Here is a 24,506-nt window from a genome sequence, read left to right as displayed (position 1 = left end):
GCCTCAGACTCCCAAAGTGCTGGGATTACAGGTGTGAGCCACCGCGCCTGACCAAGGTAGGCAATTTAAGATGAAGGAAAAAAAATAAGTTCTGCTTAAATTAAGCCTATAGTTTAATTACTGTACGTTGTATAAATAACATTTATTTTTATTTTGTTTTGAGATGGAGTCTCACTCTGTCGCCCAGGCTGGAATGCAGTGGCAGGATCTCGGCTCACTGAAACTCCACCTCCCAGGTTCAAGCGATTCTCCTGCCTCAGCCCCCCAAATAGCTGGGATTACAGGTGCCTGCCACCATGCCTGGCTAAATTTTTTATTTTTAGTACAGACAGGGTTTCACCATGTTGACCAGGCTGGTCTTGAACTCCTGACCTCAAGCGATCCACCTGCCTCAGCCTCCCTAAGTCCTGGGAATTCAGGCGTGAGCCACTGAACCCGGCATAAGTAACATTTAAAGAATGAAAAAGATTTGCACATATACACAATTTACTTAGCAGAAGAGATAAGCATGGACCCTGCAGGGTATAATGAAATGCTTATGTAGAATATCAAATTCATCCTTGCAGATATAGGTCAAATTCCACTGATCTTTCCATTATTTTCTGCCTTGTCTTTCACTCTTTTCCCAATCCTCATCTCTGAGATGGGAGTAATCTCTGTCTTCTGTGAGCATACAAAATTCTTTTATCTGTGTCTCTCCCATGGCACTCACCACTTTCTGTCTTACAGTGAGTGATATTTCGCTCCATTATGGATCTGTAAATGTTTATGTCTGTTTCCAACTTGTACCCTCTATTCCTGCCCCACAAAGCAGTGAGTGGGGCAGAATAAGTTTGTTGAATGAGTAAATGAAACAAGTGTTTCAAACACTCCCTCGTTTAAAGCTCAGTCTATTTGGAGAGCGTCCTTGCAAAGATTATTCTATCCTGATGATCAGTTGCCTGAGTTTTTCCTCTTATGAATAATCTCCTAAACTTAGTTTCTAGGTATGAATGCATTAGACTCTGAAATAAATGTTACATGAAAGCAAAGAGATTTTGGCTGTCTCTTTCAGAGCTGCATCCATAGTAATGAGCATCATGCATAGCACATAATAGGCACTCAGCAAATATTTAAGGATGTGTACAAGAAACCATTTATGTACTTGTTGTGAGAACATCTTTGAGTTAAGCAAACAAAGAAAGCCCTTTGCTCTAAAAATTGCCCAAATGCACTTTCTCATTTAATTATTGCATGAAATGCACTCTTCATATAAAAAATATTTATACCTAAATTTAACTCAGTGAGAGGAGATTTCTTCTCTGTGGAAACATGAAGTTTTAAAATGTAGCTCTCAACTTCTCCTTGGAAGTTAAGAACCTGAACTGGACATGATGTTTAAGATACACAAACTCAAAGGCAGCAATATCTTGGCTTTGAAAAAATATCACGAGCTTTAGATCCAGGCTACTGTGAATCAGAACTCTCACTAGCTGATTCATTCATTCCCTTCTGGTGCCTAAAATTGAACTGGACACATTCTGTGTCCTCAAAATGCTCACATTTCTTCTCTATGGTCTTAGACAATTTAGTTAACCCAGTGATTGTCAACCTTACTTGAACACCACATAACATCCCATAAAAAGAAGTAAAACAAATGATCAGTGCTTAGACTCAATGCTACACCAAATAAATTAGCATTTCTGACTATGGGGCCTAAGTGACTATAGTTTTACAAAACGCCCAGGTGATTCTAATATAAAACCAGAGTTGAGAGCCACTAAAAAGCCTCTTATATCCTCAGTTTCTTCATTTTTCTAATGGGAAAAGTAATACCTATAGTGCAAGATTACTGTAAAAAATTAAGGAAAATATCTGTAAATTGGTACAAGATATATGGTTATTTCAGAGACTAATGTAAACTGGTCCATTCATCCATTCTCTGGTGATAACTTAAAGATTAATTTTCAGTAAGTATAAATTAGCACCTACAAATTCACTGCAAATGAAAGAGCAAAAATGACCCCAAAGAAGATAGAAATGGTTTTTAACTTCAAAGTGAAGTGAAGAGGAAAGATTCAGTAAGAGGACACAAGAGCAGGGGGAAAAGCAGAAGTTAAACTATCAGGTTAAAAACGGAGGTTAAAGCTGTCCCATCCAGCTCCAGGGGTGCGCCCAGAAAAACCTACAGACAAACTTCCGCATCCTCCTTCATCCACCTTATAGGGCAGAACTTTGGGGACTTTGAGAACTCAAACTCCCAAGGACCTTCTACCCAGGTTGCCAATTTTAAAAAATCTGTTTGAAGAATAAATTTTAGAGAAATGGGGAATTTAAAATGAGATAGAATCGGAATAAAATATTTGCAAGAATTTAAATAAAAGGATAATTTTATATAAAGCAAGACGGTGAGCAAGGTAAAAAAAGGATAACTTTACCAAAAATAATAACTAAAATGTATAAATAAAAGTCAAGTTACATTATGTTAGGTTGGGCTGGTAATAAGATGATGTTTATTTATAAAGGTTATTTACAAAGATAGCAGCCAATATTGAATAATGGAGAAAATATGAGGAAACAAAACTGATGTAATCAGCTTTGAAATGCCAAGAAAGGCCCCTGAATAGGATCTTCTGCTTAAGAGGAACCAGTAAGAACAACATAAAAAGTAGTCTGTGTTCCTTTTCCAACATTAACTCATAGACTTGTGAACATATAGTGCAGCTTCTTTAACAATAACAACAAAAAAAGCATTAGAAAATGTATTCCAATCACAGGTCAAAGTTAAGAACAAAGAGAATGAAGATAAACATAAAAGTCAGATCTGGGAACCTAAACAAATATTTGTAAAGACTATTTCTGTACAGAAATTGTTCTGTTAGCCAGGGCATAGTAGAGACAAATTGCAAATAGGAAAAAATGACAATCTCCAAACATCTGACATGATCGACTGAACCATGAGTATTGAAAACGATGGCTTTATTATTATTGTGGTACAGCATAACAGCTGCATGTGAATTCTTGGAATTTTTACTCATAGAAAAAATAACTTAATAACTATTGCAAGGTTATTTTATTTTTAGAAAGATTTCCACAATGATTATTTTCTGTGGAAATTTAAGGATTTTTAATCAAATGAAAGCAGCCTGAATGTAGATGCAGCAGAGATGATTCTAGAGTTAGGAACCCTGGTGCGGCTTCACCTCCACCTCAACCCCACAGTGTGACCCACGCAGCTCACCCCACCTTTCTGGTTTTAGTCTGTTCATCTATAAAGATAGTAATTCTACTGCTACATAAGAAGTCTAATTGTTTCTCAGCTTAAAAAAAAAAAAAAGTCCTTTGGTTTCAGATATCATTCCTAAGGAAATACCAAACCACACATAAATCTTTCATTCTAAGCTTTATTTCCTTTAAACAACATTAGGCTCATAAATAGCTATACTTTCTGAAAAACAAAAATGCCTCCCCTCCATTAGAAAAAAAAAAAATTTAAGTACAGAAAAGGTTTATCAAGAAAGTTTCCATTTAGCCCTCTTCAACTTCCAAAATTTAAAACTGGATGATATAAGGAGGGCCATTTGTTTCATAACTGTTGTTTTTTAATCCTATTTATTTTCAGTTTAAAAATTTAGAAATCTATGAAAGATTACAATTCCTTTTATAACTACTCTGCCAAAGTATACATTGTCCTTCTCCATAAGGAAATTGTAGAAGCATTTTTGGTTGAATTTTAACCAGAAATCACAGCAAGTGTCTTAAATATATATTTTCCAGGTATTACATATAACATACTTAGATGAAAGGATAATATTATCAGAAAACGTATCTTCCCATTGTGTTTGCATTGTGGTTATACCCTGTACCTCACTACTCTTCCCTATAAATCACATTCTCTGTTTCACTTAACTCGACTGCAATCACTTTGTATTCTGAAGTAAAATGTTTAAAATTTGAAGATTTCAAAGACCAGGATGAAATTAGACTAGCATGGAGATTACGATATAGGTGGTGTGCAGATCTAAATAATTATATTTTATTGTAAACCCTTAGGCTATATAAGATTCAAAACTAAAAGATATCCACATGAACACTAGCTGAGTGTCCTCGATTTTTTATTTACACATTTGATTTCCAGGCCAAGTTACTATCCTTGAATGTCAAAAAGATGAACTTATATTCAAGAAGGTATCAAAAGTCAAAACAAGCCAATAATTTGGAAAAAAGAAGGCACATAATTTATCTTCATTTTTAGAAATTTCTCCACATTAACATTATTTTCAACGCAATACTGTAGGATCAGCCATGGTACATTTTAATTACCTTAGAAATCTCACACGGTAAGCATAAACAGTAAAATATCAAACTCTAAAACCATTTAGTTCAGATGCAGGAACAAGCAGAGATAAATCCAAAAGTGCAAACCCCAAATATTTGTAAACAAGCGAACAAACCAAAAAACCCAAGCAGAAAAGGGTAGAGAAGAAAGTATTATAATGCCTTCCCCAAATCCAGAATAGTCAAGTTAATTAAACTGGAGTTTGACAAACTGCTAGAGAACAATCCACATGCACCTTTCTGGACTTCACTTTCCAGGCTTATACATTATTTCTCATACCAAGCATGCAGGTGAATATACTCTATCTTCAGCTGCACAGAGATGAATGTTCAGTATACACATTGGCTTATTAATGAGAACATTGGAGAATAGGTACAAAGCCACCTACCATTGTCACTGTCTCCTTCAGATGGAACACTGTAGCTAGAGCTGTCCCATGTCTGTGCCTGTGTAAGTGTGTTGAAGGAGATAGGAGGAAGAATGAGGGCTGGGTCTGCAGGGGAGCCAGAGAGCCAGTCCACGTACAGTTGCACAAGGACCAGGAAAAACCAAAGGGGCAGCAGCATTTCACAAATGGCACAGGGTTTGCATGGAAATGAAGAGTGGATTTCATTTATATGGGATTTAATTTCAAATGCACAATATAGGAGAAGAATGAAAGATGGTGCATGGAATAAAAAGAATGATAAAAACTGAGTGTTAGTACCCATCAATCATACACTTTGCATGCAGTTCATATTGTTAATCTTAACAATTCTGCAAGCCCACAGACTTAGAGTACTAATGAATCAGGTCAGAGGAAAGAAAGAGTACCCATAGGTTAGGTAGATAAAAAGCAAAAGACCTGCCAGATACCTTCCTCAAAGACTTTCTAAAAAACTAAAAAAATACGATTCACACACACAAAAAAATTGGTGACATAGAATAAAACTTAATATGTGTAAATATATCTATTATTTAGAAATAAAACTACTATAGAATCATCATTTACCATTAGTGATATTTTTCTCCAAAGCAATGTCAAACTTCTTTTTAAAGACACCTGTAGGTCTATTGGCATGCTTTATAGATAGCTGAATCTAGCTAATTCTTTTCTCAATCCTGGACATACCTCTCAATACTGTTTTCAATATTGCTCAATTAAAAAACAAAAAACAAAAAATATTGGAGACTAGTACAGTCTATTTAACAACAAATCCAATTAACCAAAAGAGATCAATCAATTTCAAGAACTTCTGAGTTGGTCACTTAGGAAATGATAACAACTCTTATTTTTGCACTAAATATCCATATGGCAATTTCATATTTAGGAAATATCTATATTATTTTTTATTCAATCATAAGGCAGGGCCAGTAAAATAAATGGATATAGTTCTAGATATAAATATTTGGGTATGTGCAGTTGTTTTCGTTTGGGAGGAAAACACAGAAAGAAATGAAAGAAACTGTCACCCTACTTGAAGAATCTAAGTTCTTATTTCAACTTGCTAATTTAAGCAGTCTGTTTTTATTTATAACACAGAAATCACATAAATCCACATACTTTCAAAATAAAAATTAATTGGCTCTAAGCATTCTAAAGCTACTTGATCAAAAATGGTTTCTTTTAAAACTGTATGCTTTCCAGTTAAGATTACTGTATATATTACTTTCCAGAAAATGTGAAAAATACACGTAAGCATATATACTATTTTAAAACTATTAAATAAAATGAAAAAAATCTCCATACATAATACAAGTTTTTAAAGTCCCAACATGTCACTTGATGATCCTGAAGGTAAACAGCATTATTTACAGCAACCAAACTCCATGGAGCTTTCAACAACAAGAACAATTTCCACATTGGTTAGTCAGCATTATAGAAAGGCTGGAAGCTTGGAGAGGAAATTAACTTTGTTTTCTGCTGTTCAAAATAAAAGCTCCATTTATTTTTCACTGCTACAAAGAATGTGAAATGGTTTAACAGCCCCAGTACAATGTAAACCCTAACTGTAATAAGTTGAGTTTGGACTCTATAAAAAGAATAAAAAAGTCACCAAAATAATTCTACAATTGCAAGTTATACATTCAAAAGAATATTATTCTTTGAAGATCCATTCAACTTTTGATTTGCTCAACTATACCATGCTTTTAAATTGTGTAAAACTGACTGTGAGGATTAGGAGACAGTCTGCAGCTCAATATGAGGTCCTCAGCATGTAAAATAAGTCTCCTGGCAGGTCGTCACTGAAGGCACAGATGAGGTGTGCCTAGACTCACCTCCATTCCTCCCAGAACACACCTGAGACCGTGGAAATGAAAACCTAGCCAGGGGCCTCAGCCCAGAACTGATCACATTTGCTTAGCTCCAAACATGAGAAGACCAGCTATTTGAGTTTTATTTCATATAAAATTTGGCTCTCCATAAAACACTCACTTAACCCTTGTCACACTCAAGCACTTTCTCAAATGGCTTTTTTTCTATGGCCCATTCAAACTGCCAGGAAACCATTACACCTGGCCACTTGTTACCCATCAATCAACCTGCCCCAAGAATGAAAAACATTTCCTTTATTAAAGAATCATCTTTGTTTTTCCTATGGGTGCCTTTTTTGCAAAATATACACAAGTATAACCACTACTGTTGTCAAAATGCTTTACTGGAGAACTCAAGAACATCTGAGTTCTCTACCAGCTCTTACTTAAAGTGTCTGAATTCTTTATTAGCACTTGCTTAAAGGCATGAGTAGTAAGTGTGGACTAAATACCAAAGAGTCAAAAATATTAAAACAAAGAAAGACCTAAAAGAAGGAAGATTAGCAACAGAACTTCAAATAAATGGAGAAATCAGAAGAATCAAATTTTTCTATACAGAGTGCTTCCTTTTCAAAAGCAACCATTATTTTGTACATTGCTATAATTTACTTTTGTGAGTAAACTAATAACAAATTAAAATAAAATTGGTAATATAAGCAGAATGCCTTCTCAAAAGACTTTTTAAAAAGTAACTCCTGACCACTCATGCAAGCCTTGAAATGACCACTCTGTTATGGGAGTAAACACACGGAACCTACCAGACTCAGAAAGCAAATGAGGATGTCTCAGAAAGGAGTCACTTTTCCAGAGGCAGGCTGCCCCTTAATTCAGCGGAGCACCAGGAACCACTGGGGCCAAAGGGCAGCTATTTTATCTTCCTTAGGTAAAAAAAAATCAATAGAGTATTTCTTCCCCGCTTACATGCTCCCACCACCTTTTTCTTCTTTGCTCTGATTCAAATGAAGATAGGATACCCACTACTGATAACACGGACTTAGCTGATTCACTGAAAACAAAGCTACAAACTCTGGCCTCCCCTAGCTGTAGATGCCAGGATTTCGGCTCAGCAGAACTGACAAGGATTTGCACATTGATAATGCATACACTTAAAAGGCTCAAGAGAAAGCAATGAGTTATTTAGTGTAAGAATGGGCTGAGGTTTTCATTTACCTGATCGAGGCTTCAGGCCAAATGGAGCTGTGCTGTTTGTGGTAGGGGAGACTGCAGGGGAGTTCTCTCTAATCTGTGGTGTTGGAAGGAAAGGAAATTAGGAAAAAAATAAAAGGAAAACAGAAGAAGAACTATGTATGGTTTTCTGTGTTCAAGGATTGTATTTTTTTTTTTTTTTTTTTTTGCATTCGCTGCTGTGTGATGAAGTCTGGCTAAAAAAATCACTTTGTAAAGATGTTAAATGGCATAACTAACAGAATGTTGTTTTAGAGTGACCCACTCAATTTGTTTTGTCCATTTTAAGAACATTTTACAATTATGTGACACTGGCAATCCTCTTGCACAGCTGTGTGCCTGGGTGCATGCACACACACACATATATCCACATATATCCAAAAGAGGGCACATCTGATGAGAAAACAGATAATACTGAACTCAGTAATACTGAATCACACACTGAATCATTTATGGAGAACAAGACATTCTAAATGTTTCCTATTTAAATGATCTTCATTCTGTTTTCTTGTAAAGATGTTCCCACATTCAGTTTTTAAAAATATATCTCATAAAAATTAATCTTTAATTATTAATAGGACCAGATAAAGCTATGATAGCTAATGAGAGTTAGATGGATTCCCCCCAAAGACTCAATTAATTAATTAATCACAAGTCTTAGATTATATATTTCTGTAAAAGATATTCCAATCCAGCCATCAAGAAACACCTCACCTTCCATTAATCTTCAAGAAACTTACCTCATTTGGAGAATACTGGCTCCCGTTACTCTGTAATGTTAGATCACTTTGCACCTTAAAAAAGAAGAAAAAAGCATGGTATGTTCCATTAGACTGTGAAACTGTTGAGGCAAGAACTGCATCTTTCTTACTGCCATCATGTCCCTGGTCCATAGGTGCATAATGAATATCTGTTGAATTAATTAGTTAGTGTGTTCAGTAACTAAGTAAACCATACTCATATGTTCTGAAAAAATGCAGCTGTATTCATAGAAAAATACATTTAAAGTATTATACAAACTAAGATAAAGAATTTCCCAGAGCAAAGAGTTCACTCCAAAATATCTGTGGATGTCAGCTTACCTTGCTAGGTGACCAAGCTGCCTGCTGGTTCCCATCCTCATTTTAATTACGATTTTTAGAAATGGTTCAAGATAGTACTTTCTAAATATGCAGAATCACATTGGGAGCATTCAATAAATACACGTCTGGACCCCAAATTAACTGAGAAAATCTCATGTTGTCAGTTCAACATCAGATTACTTTGGCAACTACTGGTTAAGAGAAAAAATTATGAATTTTTTCTGTCATAAAATGTGCAGGATTTATAACTGGTCATGGAGAAAAGTCAAGATGACATCCTGATTTTCAGCAGGAATGACTGGGTAGATGGTAGCATCACTGAATACCACGGAGAACACAGGAGCAGTTTAAGAAGAAGTTGATAGTATCAGTTTAGTTATATAGAGAAAGAGAAATTTGTGGGGCATGGAGATAAAATCTGAATACTGGGGTACAGAGGGGAACTTGAGGCATGAGCTACAGGTTTCAAGTTATTATTATTTATGGGGTGGCTGAGTCCACGAGGGTGGCCAGATGGTCCACAGAGACAGTGAAGAAGTTGAGGAACAGTGGCTGACAGCAAAATCTTGTAAAACCAGCATGAAAGGGACACACAGAAACAAGGAGCCCACAAGGGACACACTCTAGTTTCTTACCCAGATCTGCCTTCTTTATAAGGTAGTCAAGAACCCCCTGATCCTCCCTAATAAAAAATTGGGCATTAGCTCATATAAACACCTTCATATATGCCACCCAATTATTGTACATTTAAGATGCCTGTTCCTATTCATTGTTGAGGAGTGCTATTTAAAAATCTTCCCACCTTTGACACAAATCCAAGAGGAAACCATACTTTTAGAATAAAATGTCACTAATATCCCTATTCAATTAAATGGCTTTGTTAGAGCTGCTAACAAGTAACTTCAGGTTTGATTCCTTCTATAAGCAATTCTTTCCTCTTGTTTGTCCTATCGTCTCCCAGACCCTTCCCCGTTCGATATTATTTATGTATGAGCCATGCAATTAGCAATTCTTCCTGCATGGATGCCAGTGCCACCCACACTTGATGTGGACAGTCACCTAAAGTATGTTTAAAGTCAGATCACGTGATGTGCCAATTACAAACCACTTCATAATCCTGGTCTCCCCTTTCCGTGTGGCTCACACAGAGCTGATTCCCCACAGCGATGGTGTCATGCTCAACACAGCCTCCTGGCTACAGGGCCAAACCCAAAAATGCCCAAAGTCTAAGTTTACTTTCCTCTCCTTAAACTCTACCCCTTCCCCAGTGTCCCTGAGCACCTAAAACAAGCTCAGGACTGCAGACCATCTTATTTCTTCTGTAAATTTTTCAACATCTAAATCTTACCCCCACAATTAAAAAAAATTTCATTAAACTGAGGGCAACTTCATAGCCTTCATCTTCCAGTCCTTTACACAAAAACAAGGCTGAATCTAGCACAGGCACTCAACAAATACTGGCGAATTAATATAGGGCTATGCTGAAAGATGTTACTTTCTGCTTGAATGAGACAGAAGAATATAAAAATAACCAAATCATAAGGATCATATTTTAGCTCTGCATAATCCTTATCACTGGCCCTGTGAATTCACTACTCTCTTTTCTTTTCCTTGTGACTTCCTTTTTCCATCAGAGCCAGCTATTCCCCCTCTTTAAAATCATAGAGATGTGTCTGCCAAGGACAGATAATTACCCTACAGAAGGAAAACAAGGAGTGAGAATTCTTTATACCAAATACTCCTCCTTCAACCAAAAAAGAAAAAAAAAAACCTTATGTTAAAATAACACAAAACATTGTAAGTTGGAGATAGAATAAAAGTATCTTTTTTTTCTTGAGATTTTCTGTCTTCTAGGGACTCCCAAAATCATGGACACAGGTATATAGGCATTTTTAAAACTCTATGAGAGTGAAAGTTCAAAGACATTTTAAGTAGCATGCAAAAATAAAGGTGCTAAGGAAGGTTGGACCTGGTACATTCTGTGAGTACAGAGGAGTAATACAATCTGCCCAATTAGAGCAGAAAATTCACTCTGGAGGCAAATGTGCAGTAGCTGGTGGGGAGGCCCTCACAGCACTGAGCACAGGGCCTGTACAAAGCTGCAGCTCAACACCTACAGGCTTAATGGCCTTGGCTGACGGAAGAAACAGACTCATCATTAGAGGGAAAGCTGGGCTGGCCCAACTGACTGAATGACTGATATATGACTTGGAAGTCAAGTTTCCTACTTTAGGAGGATATTAGGCTTTTCCACATAATATAATGGTAGCAAGCATGGTTAAACTTCAGGAAAAACCCATGAAGCTTTATGAGCATGTGGAAAAGCATCAGATGATTTTCAATTTAGACAAACACAAGGAAATGAATTTAGAGGAACATAATATACACTTTACCTAAATGATGGAGTGTTTGCAGCTATCAGTTGAGTCCCAGAGATCTATACATCAAATAAGCAGTACACTGAAATTTTGCTTACCAAAGCCTAATCCTTATCATCTAATTTCCTATCTCTTTTCCTTTCTTCTTCCCTCCCTTCCAGGAATCCTCACTAACTACTCACTGTGTACCAGGTACTGAGTCGGGTCCCACTTCGAGTGAGAATGCAAAGTGTTTGTGCTATGCAACGAGAAAGACAAACAACAGGAGAAATAGAGAGGAGATCAATAAGTAGAAATCCATTTTGAAAATCTAGAACTGACTGCAAAGATATAGTTCACCTCTGCTGATGGGAAAATGGGAGGAAGCTCTACATAAAACAGTCTTGGGCTGATATTAAGGAAATGTGACATTTAAACATTCCTTCCCAAACCACCAAAATGTTTAATAACAGTAGCAATTTCTAATAACCATTGGAATTGGGTAGTTAGTAAATCAGCACACGTATTGCTATTAGATTAAAAGACGGGATGAGGCTAGGTGCAGTGGCTCACGCCTGAAATCCCAGCACTTTGGGAGGCTGAGGCGAGCGGGTCACCTAAGCTCAGAAGTTTGAGACCAGCCTGGCCAACATGGCGAAACGCTGTCTCTACTAAAAGTACAAAAATTAGCCAGACATGGTGGCGGGCACCTGTAATCTCAGCTACTCAGGAAGCTGAGGCAGGAGAATTGCTTGAACCCGGGAGGTGGAGGTTGCAGTGAGCTGAGATCGTGCACTTCAACCTGGGTGACAAGAGCGAGACTCTGTCTCAAAAACAAACAAACAAACAAACAAACAAAAAAGATGGGATGAAAACTAGACCTAGACAAAACTATGAACTGGGCTCAGTCTATATTTAGTATATACTCATCCCTTATTCCTTCCATACCCATTCACATTACTGGAAGCATTGCTCACGCACATGTAAGTATCATGGCTGCTCTTCTTCTGCCAAGATCTGCTCTGAAGAAAAGGTTTGATGCAATCAGGCACCACTAAGGTTTGTAAGCGTGACAAGACTTAGTGCTGCCACTAGTCTACAGCATGAAGAGGCAATATACTGCAGTGGGAAAGCAGGGCCAAGCCTTTTACATGTAAGTGACCTGGCCAGTCACTTGACCTTGAGCTTCAAATCCTGCATCATCACTCAGGCATAACTCCCACTTTTCACTTATACCTTAACTAGAATGTAAATTCATAAGTCTAGGACCTCTGTGTCTTTAATGCTACTTTCTCACTGTCCAGAGTGGTGCTTGACACATGGGAGGCAATCAACGAATATTTGTTGAAGAAATGAAATGACGATAACTCATGTAATATACAAAGCACATGGTCTGGCATGTAACAATACTTCCTTTTTTAAAAAAATTCAGGAATATATACATCTTAGAAGACAAAATTATTGGAATGACCATCCAATCATGTATTAAAAATGGAGGGGATATATCTTTATTCCAGAAGTTTCGTGTCTTTCTTGTGCTCCTGAAATCATGCACACAGGTGGCCATCTATTTTACTGGAGTCAAAAGTGGGTCTGCAGCTGGATGCTAAGATGGTCTTGAACTATCTCGTCACAGGCTGCTTGTTAGTTGCAACGGAAAAATAAAACAGCAATTACACGGTGGAGAAATGGAGTTATATCTTGATTGGGTGATCAAATTAACATCACCAAAGAGGGAAAGATGGACATAGTGTGGCCCCAAATGTAATGCCCTGAGATGGTCACAACATCACCTGTGCAGTATTCGAAATCAGAATGCAGAAGTTCAAACTGATAAGGAAACATCAGACAGACACAAAATGAGGAACATTATATTAAAAAGGAGGAGGTCTGTGTTCCTCAAAATTTCAAGGTCATAAAAATCAAAGAAAGGTCATGGAAATGTTCCAGATAAAAGAAGGTTATAGATACCTGACAATAAAATGCAGTATCTGCAACTAAACTGGATCTTACACTGAAAGGAAAAAAATGCTCTGAAAAGCATGATTAGATTAACTGACAAATTTGGAGGATGGATGATAGATTAGATGAAAATATGTTATCACCATGAATTTATGAAGATGATAACTGAAATTGATTGTGTAAGATAAAAATCCATATTCTTAGAAAACACACACTAAAATGATTAGGGGATAAAGGACTATGATGTGTGAAACTTACTTTCAGCAAAAGAATTGTCTGTGTTTCAGAAAAAGAACTGTGTGTATGGAGAGAGAAAGAGAATAAATATAACAAATGTGATAAAATGTTACTAGTAAATCTAATTTTACAAGATTGGCATTTTTGCAAGCTTTTGTAGAACACTGCAAATTTTTTTACAATCTTTTAAAAGTTTAAAATTATTTTCATGTTTAAAATTATTATTACAGGTGTGAGCCACCTGTAATCCCAGCACTTTGAGAAGTTGAGGAGGAAGTATCGCTTGAAGCCAGCAGTTTGAGACTAACCTGGGCAACAAAGCGAGATCTCATCTCTCGAAAAACGAAATTAAATTTAAAAAAATGATTTCTAAATAAGAAGCTAAAAAAGAGGTTAAGCCTGCACAGAACCAAAATCAATCTCAAAGGAAGAGCTTGATGAAAATGGGTCCAGGGGACACTGCAAATAAAAGACTTTCAATGTCCCACTATTGGGTAATTCAGTGATGCCTCCACCCAGGGAAGAGGTGGTACAGTAATTCTGTTTAAAGGCCACACCAATAACAATAATAGAGAAGTAAGCTAATAGCTAACATTTAGGTACCCTAATTATGTGACATTTTCTGAGTCAAAATTCCTAACTCGATCTTTACAATAGGTATTATTATGATCCCAGTTACAGTAATGAATGTTTAGAGAGGTTAATTAAGTTCCCCACAGTTAGCCAGTCTTTGAGACGGGACTGATCGCTAATATAATTCCAAGTCACTGCACTTAACAATGAAACCACACTCTCTAGCAACATGGCTTTTCCTTTTATATTAATACTTCCCTTTTCCTTATTTCTTTAACATAGAGACAAAGTTAAGAGTGTGAAACCACTTTACTACAGTACATGTGCAAACACTTCAGTGGGGCATAAAGTGTTTGTACGCAATCTTGGTCCCTAAATTAGCCATCCTAAATCCATTCAGGAAATGGGTTGTAGCCTGTGTTTCATTCCCATATCATCAGCTCAGACTTCTCTCTCTAATCCTGGGGTAACATTCTGGCTTTAGGACATTCTAAGCTCATCTCTAGTTTTATGTCAAAACTGCTTTCTTTACAGCCATCCAAATTTCATTCCATGTAACTCTACTGAACCCATCCTTACCCTGTCTTCAAATATCCCCACCAGTTTCTCTTCATGATATTCTCTTAATCCTCCTCGACATTCCCAAATCATTTGTTCTTGTCTTTCAGGTGTTTTCTAGCTAATTTCCATCTGCCATCTGGCCAATTCCCAGACCTTTTCTTGGCTCTAAAATCTACATTGAATGGTCCTCCTCCAGGTTCTGGCACACAGGCAGATTCCCTATGTATTTTAGTTGCCATCACTTGACTCAGCAAGATGATCTGAGGTAAAAAATCTACAGAATCTAATAGAAATAGCCAACTCTCATCCTTAACAGAGGGTGAGGTATAGTAGAAAAGCAGAACTAAAGAGGCAAATGTATAAACAAGTTGAAAAATGTGTCCTGAACAAATCTGAATATTGGCCTCAATAAAGATGTTTCACTCCCTGACAAATCTTTATAGAATGTGGTGGCCAGTATTCCATGGCAATGGAGTTCTGGTGAATCCACCAGCAGCCTTACCTCACACACCGGAGATGTCTCCAGCTGTATTTGACCACTGTGAGAACAAGGAAAGAAAAAAAAAGATATAAAGTGAAATTTAAAGAATAGAAATGTCAATGTATTATGAAAAGAGAAAACATAATTTGTTATAAAAGGTAAGCATACTTCAGTGCAGAATCTTGTAATTCTAAGGCTTCTGCTGATCCCATAGGATATAGGTTTAAAACACTTCTCTCTGTAATATCTGTGCTTAATCTAAAGAGTAGGAAAAAAAGATATTAGTAAATTTATTAAACTTTTATTTTTAATAAATTCTATTGGTCTTATTTAGTTTAAATTTTTAATTTACTAAAAAGTTATGTTTATCTTTAGGATTAAGTGAGGAAAAGTTTATGACAGAAATTTCAAAGTGCATGGTATCTTCCCACCATATGCCAAAATATAATATTCCACCTGCTATTGGTAATACAATCCAACTTGTTTGTAATATAATAGTAATTTCTAATAAAATCAAAATTTTCATAGGTAATATAGTATATACTAAATTTTATTTTAGAACTTTATGAATTTACAGAAGCAAGTCAAGTTGCTGAGAGTATTACATTATAGTATATGTACCAATAGCATTTGGTTTTAATAGGGAGATACACACTGTATCTCTCACTTAAAAAATCATAAGCAATTTGATATGCATTTTTACTTCTGAAATAGTCTCACATAGTTTCTAAATTTCTGCCATTTTAAGAGATGAAGATTTTTTCTTCTTAAAGACCTATAAAGCCAGGAATTTCTGTAAGTTATATAAAATTTACAAAGTCATCTTAAACAGGGATGCGTTTATATTATAGAGGCCTATGAAAATGCTGTCAAACTAACAATCAGAAGGCCTTAAGAGAAGAAATCAAGATAAAGACAGAACAGCAATAGCCAACTAAATTTTCTGATGCATAAAAGGTAAACTTTTAAAATTTAATCCCACAATCAATGGCTTAACTAAAAAAGAAAAAGTTCCTGGATCTACGAAATGTGAGATAAAAGAAAAAACACAATGTGTATGTAAACTTTTTTATTACTAATATTCAGCCCCAAAGCAGTTAGAAATAAATGACATCTTCAAGTGTCCTCTCTATATTCGAAACAAAATCAGGGCTTTTCATGACGATTACACTGGCTACAGAACTATTATAAAATTAGATGTCATATTATAATAATTATTTCAGGATAAATAACAATGATCTAAAGCAGCCAAAGTAGTGGATTATTTTAGAAAGAAAACGAAAGAATCCATATAAAATTTTACAACATAATATTTTAAAATAGTGCTCCATAAAGATGCGAATCAAGTGTCACTTGGAAGGTTAGTTGGGAATGTTTTCTTCAACTATCTTAATATTATTTCCTTCCATTTTAATGTATTTCCTTCTTAAAATCCATCTTAATATATTTCCTTCCAGTTTTTCTAAATTTCCTGCACAATTGGTACCTAATTCTATCTATATAATTGGGATCAAACATTGTGCGTTTTTACATACTTTAAAAAAGTTATATACTTGTTTAAAAGTATAAAAGCATTCTATGATATCACTAGAAACTTTAAAAAACATTATATTGGCCACATCACATTCTGTCTTATCAAAGAGTATAATATACTTAAAGTATCCCCAAATTGTTAGATAATTTCTTTTTCCAAATATTTGCTACTAAAAATACCTATCCCTCATTCTCTACCCCAAATTCCCCAAATTGTTCATGTCTTCTTGTCTCTTAGGATAAGTTCTTAGATTTCACTCCAAAGTTTTACATGTTTGTAGACTTGGTTACATAATAAGTTACTTCTAGAATGGTTCTGCCAATTTACTTCTCCACCGGCAGTTTATGTATTATTTCAAATCCTCATAACCCTAAAAGGTAGGTACTTGTCACCCCCTCTTATAGATGAAGAAATGGGATGCAGAACTCATACAACTTACCCAAGTTAACTGATGCTGCGGCTGTGTTTAAAAAGTTTCCAGCTAATTCAAAGTCTGTTCTGTCTACAAGCCACCCTACTTCCTGACTTGTTATAATGAATACATGCACATGGGTGCACATGCCTACATGTACTAACATACATGCATGAACAACCATACACATGCATGCATACATGTAAACACACATACAGGCTCTCCTGTCCTTTTTCCTGCCCTTTCACTAACTGCCCTGGCTCAGGATGTAGAATTCAGCTCTTTGAACATACCTTCATTAGGTGCCTATGCCATGAGCCAAATGTAAGGGAGAATTAACAACATGAATAATCATGTTTAAACACCATCATTGCCTTCCTCTAAATATAAAATAAAATCTCAGCTCCTTAACAACATCCAAAGCCATCGCCAGCATCATTCTACACTGTCTCTGGTGATTCTCAGTCCTGGCTGCACATCAGAAGCACTGGCTGACTCTAGCCCCCAAAGGCAGTGCCTGGTATCTGTTCTGAAAAAGTTCCACAAGTGATGCTGAAGCACACTAGGATGGAGAGCCTTTGTTCTGCCTGAGATTTTCCCAACCTGGCTCCATTCATTCTGACCTTCATGCCTTTACCTAAGCTTTTCATTCAATCCAGAATTTCTCTTTTTCTTGAAATTGGCAGTCATTAAAGGTCCAGGCCATTATCCTATCCTTCAGGAAGACCAGTCCCCCCATCTCCCCTTTTCCTGGGGTTGGGCACTTGCTCGAGTCTATCCTTTTTACCTCCACTTGAAGCACTTGAATCAATTACAGTTATTTATTTATTTGTTTATTATTATTTTTTTGAGACACAGTTTCACTCTGTCACCCAGGCTGGAGTATGGTGGCACGATCTCGGCTCGCTGCAACCTCTGCCTCCTGGGCTCAAGCGAGTCTCCTGCCTCAGCCTCCTGAGTAGCTGGGATTACAGGCGCGCGCCACTATGCACAGCTAATTTTTGTATTATTAGTAGAGACGGGGTTTCACCATGTTGGCCAGACTGGTCTCGAACTCCTGGCCTCAAGTGATCTGCCTGCCTTGGCCTTCCAAAGTGCTGGGATCACAGGTGTAAGCCACCGTGCCTGGCCCAATTACACTTATAAATAACTTCTCAAGGCAATCTCTATCTATTCTAGTTTAAATTCTCAGAAAGCAAGAGCTGTGTCTTGTCCATCTTTACATCCCCCAAGGTACACACTGCAGAACTTCCCATACTCCAAGCACTCAATTAATGTCTGCAGAATTGAAATGCTTTTCAAAGCAATTGCAAAAGATTTCCAGCTGTACTAAACTGATCCACCACTATTCTTTCAGGGCCAGACATCATAGGTGGTATATTCTCATCAGCATTCTGGGATATACTAACTACGCTTTTCATAAATTTGCAGAACCCAGCTAGGATTGCTGTATGTGATTCCCGTGTTCATCATATTGTAAGACCACATCAGCCGGGCACGGTGGCTCACGCTTGTAATCCCAGCACTTTGGGAGGCCGAGGCGGGCGGATCACGAGGTCAGGAGATGGAGACCACGGTGAAACCCCGTCTCTACTAAAAATACAAAAAATTAGCCGGGCGTGGTGGTGGGCGCCTGTAGTCCCAGCTACTCGGAGAGGCTGAAGCAGGAGAATGGCGTGAACCCGGGAGGCGGAGCTTGCAGTGAGCCGAGATTGAGTCACTGCACTCCAGCCTGGGCGACAGAGTGAGACTCCATCTCAAAACAAAAAACAAAAAACAAAAACAAAACAAGACCACATTAGTTTACCAAGTCCTCTAGTTCTCTAGAGATCATGTAGTTATTACCTGATACATGATGCCTGCTATTGTTTAGCTGAAAAATATTTTGTCCATGGGAATTCCATTACCATTAGTTAAGAAATCAAAACATATTATCCACATATCCACTGCATGTAGTGCCTATTATTGATCAAGGCAAATTCAGATTTTAAAATTATCCTGTATCCCAAATCTTTACAAATATATTCTTCAGTTAACATATATTTGGCACTACCCCATATAAATATAGTACTACTTGATATACCAATTCTTTCCTTTTTGGAAAACATTTTCTTTATATTTTTTATAAATCAGGGGTTTAAACGTTAAGCAATATAAAACATGCACTTGTACCATATTTTTGTTTTCTAAGAATTATACCAAAAACTCCCATATGAATTTCATGAGGAGTGAATGAACTCAATAAAGGGTGGTGAAAGGGAAAATTGATCTCACTCCCTCCATAAGTTTGACTCTTTTACCTTTGCATCTTGGGAAAACAGGCAATAAACATGACTTTTCTTTGTTAGTAGCTGAACTGGGCCAAAATCGTCTGTGTAGGTATTTTAGGAATTTAGACAATGCACTCCATACATTAGTATGCATTATTTACACATGAAACCTGGACCAAGGAGACATACATACCCGTTGGGATCTTGCAGCAAATCTACTGCTTCTCTCAGCTGCTCGATCATTGCTATATCCATGTCCTGATCTTTGGATGAATTTATTCTGTAACATGAAACCCAGCATAAGAATGAAAACGATCAATACAACATGAGTATCATCTAATTTCTTAAAAAGCAAACTTACAAAAATCCATCTAACATATGAAAATGATTTCCACAGATTCAGTGTTATGGTGAAAATGTGTTTGTACTTTGTGGGGTGGGATGCCAGAGCACGGTGGGAAGAGCCCAAGTAGGGGAAGCCCAGCTCTGCTGTAAAGCAGCTCACATAAGATTTTCATGCCTGTGCACCCCTAACTGCCCCTGTGCACAGTCCGGCAAATGGCCTAGATGAGAGGCTCTCACCATTGTGCTTTACTGAGTTCTAGGGGGTTGCATGGAGGGGATCAGCTGGCTGAGTCTGTACTACTTCTGGGCCCTTCAACTCCTGTTCAACCAGTTTTATTACTTTCATGCACATAGGGTTTCAGTGTGGGACAGTGGTTCTCAGTTCAAACTCTAGACGCAGCAAAATCATCTGTGGAGCTTAAAAAACATGCCAGGCCCTATACGTCCAAGCGGGTCTGACTAGGGGTTCAGCATTTTATAAAGCTCTACACATAATCCTTGTTTACAGCCAGGGTTGAAAGCACTAGGTATGAGATTGAGAATAGAGTTTCCAAAACTTTATATAGTTTAAAAACAACTGCCTCTTTCCCTATGATTCTCTGATTGTATAATCACGCTAGGCCTCCGTGGCTCTCAGCAGCATATCCAGTGAGTAGCTGGTAATACAGACAGTGACCAGACAGGAACTTTCTAATGTTTTTAAAGGGCAAGAGAGATTTGATCATGGCAAGCCCTTCCCACTACAGAATGTAAGCCAATGACTTTCTGTAAGGGTAAAAGTTTTAACAATGGGATAAATCCTCTCTAAGAAGAAAAACCCTACAAGGTATGATGGAGAGTACACACCTGCCTCCCAGATTATAGAAATAAAAATCCTGGGAACAAAAACTATACTCTATGCCACAGAATCCAAACTCAATTCCCCTGGACATGGTTCATTGTCTGATGGGATCACACACCCCCTCCCCTGTAAATCTTGCTAAATAAATATTTATACACAGTAGAGTAGAAGGATTATCTGTCTGGTACAAGATTCCTTGGGTTCAAATGCTGGCCCTCTGTGACCTTGTGGCAAGATAATCAATCTCTCTGTGCCTCAGCTTTGTCATCTGTGAAATGGGGAACAAGAACAGAACTTATCTGTTAGGAGTGTTGTAAAGATGAAATGAGTTATGGCCTGTGAAGTATTTAGGACAATGCCTGGCACATGATGTTGAATAAATGGTAGCTCTGGCAGTTAGAAGTCTTGGGACCAGAAGCCTATGGTGTTCTCAGATCTTGAAGGGGATGACTTGGGGTAAAGAAGGAGATCAGCGCTACAGATCACTTCAGGTCCACCTGTTGGCTTCTTCAGGCAATTGTATGGATGGTAGAACCTCCAATCTAGAAATTCTAGCTAATTCTCTGAATCACATTACTACCCACAACCTCAAAACAAATAAGACTCAAGGCCAAGGAAGAGGTGTGTACTGCCCAATACCAAGACAAAAAGCATCAGACAGAGAAAAACTGGCAACTTCTTATCAATATTGTCTGTAAGAATATCAGCTTGCCCACAGCAAAGTAGGTGAAAATTCTATCACAACAGAACGGCCAGACTGCTTGCAAAGTGGATTTTAGAGGGATGATGGCTTGTAACCGAGGCCTCGGCACTTACATGCCCTCAGTTTGCCAGTGCACATCCTCTTCTATCCGTAACAGCTCTTCACAGTCTTCTGCCCTTGCCTGTGGACAAAACACACAGGGTTCCTGAAAACCATTGGCTACTCAGTAGTCAGGAGCCAAAACCTGCCCAGCCCATGTTTATAACAGCGTTATTCACAATAGCCAAAAGCTGGAAACAATCCGAACAGCCATCTATGGAGGGATGGATAAACAAATCTGGCATGTACGTGCACTAGAATATTACTCAGCCTTAGAAAGAGGGAAATTCTCATGCATGCCATACACACAGATAAACCTGGAGGACATTATGCTACGTGCAATAAGCCAGTCACAAAAAAGACAAATACTGTACTGATTACACTTATATGAGGTGTCTACAGTAATCAAATTCATCCAGACAGAAAATAGAATGCTTGCTGCCAGGGGCTGCCGGGAGGGAACGAGGGAGTTGTTATTTAAAGGGTACACAGGGTCAGTTTTGCAAGATGAGAAGAGTTCTGGAGATAGGCTGCACAACGTGAATGTCGTTAAAACACTCTGAACTACATGTACATTTAAAAAATGGCTAAGGTGTACATTTTGTAAGTATTTTCCCATAATTAAACATTTTTAAATTTAAAAAAATGTGGCCCAAGACCACAGCATCTGTTAACTTATCATCAGAAATGTAAAGCTTTACTGGATTTCCTATTGCCCTTTTAGCACCTCCTTGTATTGAGAGATCCCTCTCCTGTGCTTGTGAGTCACCTGTGAAGATGCATCCTAGTGTTTGTGAGAGCAGGGATGTGTGTGTGAGTGTGCACGCATATGCGTGTAGTGGGGAAAAGAGAAAGTATAAAATTCTTAACAACAGAAAAGTGCTTCCGATTGCATCTAATAGTTTTTATGTGTACAACATCCGGAATTCACTCAAATATTCTCCCTGCACCATCACCCACCTTTTCCCAAAGCGGCAATGTAGTGACACCGGCTATTTAGAAAGGCATGTACCACCATGAGCCTTCCACAGGCCTCCTTGCACGTTCATCTCTGACACAGAGAAACGCTGCTTTAACCCGGCTGATGGCTAGAATGAAAGCCAACCTGAACAGGGCCACATTTCCCTAGCTAGGAGAGAACACCGGCCAAAAGGACCATTTTTGGTGTCAAGGTTCTGGCATATCATTAACTAACTGGGGACCAGCCAGTCCTCTAGATGTGTTGTTAGGACAAGATTTTTCCCGAGGACATGGCTAGCTGCCCAATGCTGGACTCTGGCCGGGAACACACTTGGACTTTTCCTATAGTGATTATACTTTTCATGTACAATACAGTCAATGTATAAAAGACTGTGCCACTCTCCACACTCCAAGTGACCGAAAAATTCACGGGTAAAAACATGCTACCAGAAATGACCAAGACGACGTGTTCTTACTTCATTTTGTTGGGTTTCAACCATAGAGCAATGGGTATTTCTTTTTAATTTTTTGTTTCAAAACTAAAAGTAGCCAATAGTGTAAAATGTCTCTTTTTTTCAATAGGCAAAACAGGCGTACTGGGTTGCTTTTGCTAAGTTAAATGGTTTTACAGTTGATCCTCATTATCTGTGGATTCTGCATTTGTGAATTTGCCTATTCACTAACATGTATTTTTAGTCCCAAAACCAGTATTTGTGGTGCTCTGGAGGTCATCTGCAGAGTGGTAAAAAATTTGAGTCCCAGGATGTGTATGTTCCCAGATGAGGTGGAATAAGGTGACACTCTGCTTTCTTCTTTCAGCTCTCTTATTGTAAATAAGTGTCCTTTTTCAGTCTAGTTAGTGCCATGTTTTCACACTGTTGTGTTTTTTGTTGGTGATGTCACTTTAAAATGGCCCCAGACATAGTACTAAAGTGCTGCCTTATGTTCAGAAGCCCAAGGAAGTTGTGATGTGCCTTACAGAGGACAATACGTGTGTTAGACAAGCTTCCTTCAGGCATGAGTTACTGTGCTGTTGGTTGTAATGTTCATCAATCAATATATGTTAAATAAGGTATGGTTGTAATGTTCATCAAAACAATATATATTAAATAATGTATCTTTAAACAGAAATACACACAAACCAAGGTTATGTGTTGATTGGTTGACAAAAATGTTGTGACCAGAGGGTGCAGGAACCCAGCCCTCTATTTCCCCAGTGAGTTAGGGCTCAGTATTGGATAATTCGATATGCACAGTGATGTCACACAACATGACTGCTGTGAATAATGAAAACTGACTGTGGTTGCAAAGGTCCAAGATGCTTATTCAGTAAAGAAAACAGGATTATGCAAAGCATAGAACTCTGTTTTTTTGAGAAAGGGTCTCACTCTTTCACCCAGGCTGGAGTGCGGTGGTGCAGTCATGGCTCACTGAAGACTCACTCTCCCAAGCTCAAGTGATCTTCCCTCCTCAGCGTCCTGAGTAGCTGAGACTCAAGGAGAACACCACCACACCCAGCTAGCTTTTGTTTTTTTGTAGAGATGGAATCTTAGTATGTTGCCCAGGCTGGTCTTGAACTCCTGGGCTCAAGTGATCCTCCTGCCTCAGCCTCCCAAAGTGGGGGATTACAGGTGTGAGTCACTGCGCCAGGCCAAGCACAGGTTGAAAGACTTAAAGTTGATGGATATCAAGCCTAATATGAGCCTGATTTTCAATGCACAATTTTTCTTTAACTTGTTGTAGATATTTATTTTATCATTAACATTTTTCTTTTGACTTTCCAAGAGAAGTATCTTCCAGAAAGCATTTGTCAGGTTGACTTCCACACCCCTATCTGCTCCTCTAGTTTCCACCTACAGGACCCATTCTGTAGAGCAGCCATTTCCACGAAGTCCTTGAAATCTCTGAATCCAGGGAAATTTGCTTTTCTGAAACGATATGCTTTATTTTTACTAACTGCTTTGTTTCCTCTAGAACTTAAATATGGATATCTTCTTAACACATTCTTCAGGGTTTCCATCTTTACCTTAGATTCTTAACTTAAGATGAATGCTTGATATACTCCAATTTTCATATTTTCATGGAAGAATCGTCCCACAGAGCTGAGAGACAGGGTCTAATCTGGGGAAGCCTTGTAGAACCAGTGGCCTGAGAGGAATGTCATTAGATTTGTACTTTAGAAAAATGTTTGGTGGCAGAATATAAAGAGTGTGTCTGTGTGTGTGTGTGTGTGTGTGTGTGTGTGTGTACACACATGCATGCATGCACGGGGGTGCAGCATTGGGTAAGAA

The 24,506-nt window shown here is 37.8% G+C and overlaps 1 protein-coding gene across 4 annotated transcripts in view; it reads right to left on the bottom strand.

Annotated features, from left to right (window-relative positions):
- Positions 1–24,506, bottom strand: part of LRCH1 (leucine rich repeats and calponin homology domain containing 1) — a 206,742-nt gene that overhangs the window by 35,618 nt on the left and 146,618 nt on the right. For 2 of the 4 annotated variants that reach the window (XM_032150842.2, XM_032150843.2), the window contains exons 10-16: positions 21,270–21,337; positions 19,461–19,547; positions 15,220–15,309; positions 15,073–15,109; positions 8,539–8,592; positions 7,784–7,856; positions 4,707–4,811 (exon numbers count right to left, since the gene is read on the bottom strand). In XM_032150842.2, coding sequence (XP_032006733.1) covers positions 4,707–4,811; positions 7,784–7,856; positions 8,539–8,592; positions 15,073–15,109; positions 15,220–15,309; positions 19,461–19,547; positions 21,270–21,337 — 514 coding nt within the window. The remainder of the gene's footprint in view (positions 1–4,706; positions 4,812–7,783; positions 7,857–8,538; positions 8,593–15,072; positions 15,110–15,219; positions 15,310–19,460; positions 19,548–21,269; positions 21,338–24,506) is intronic. The other 2 variants (XM_032150845.2, XM_032150844.2) reach the window with 1 other exon arrangement.

This window comes from Hylobates moloch, unplaced genomic scaffold (assembly GCF_009828535.3).
Source record: "Hylobates moloch isolate HMO894 unplaced genomic scaffold, HMol_V3 SCAFFOLD_4, whole genome shotgun sequence".
Classification (NCBI taxonomy): domain Eukaryota; kingdom Metazoa; phylum Chordata; class Mammalia; order Primates; family Hylobatidae; genus Hylobates; species Hylobates moloch.
Note: the sequence above shows the minus strand (reverse complement) of the source record. Positions and strands in the feature narration are given on the sequence as shown.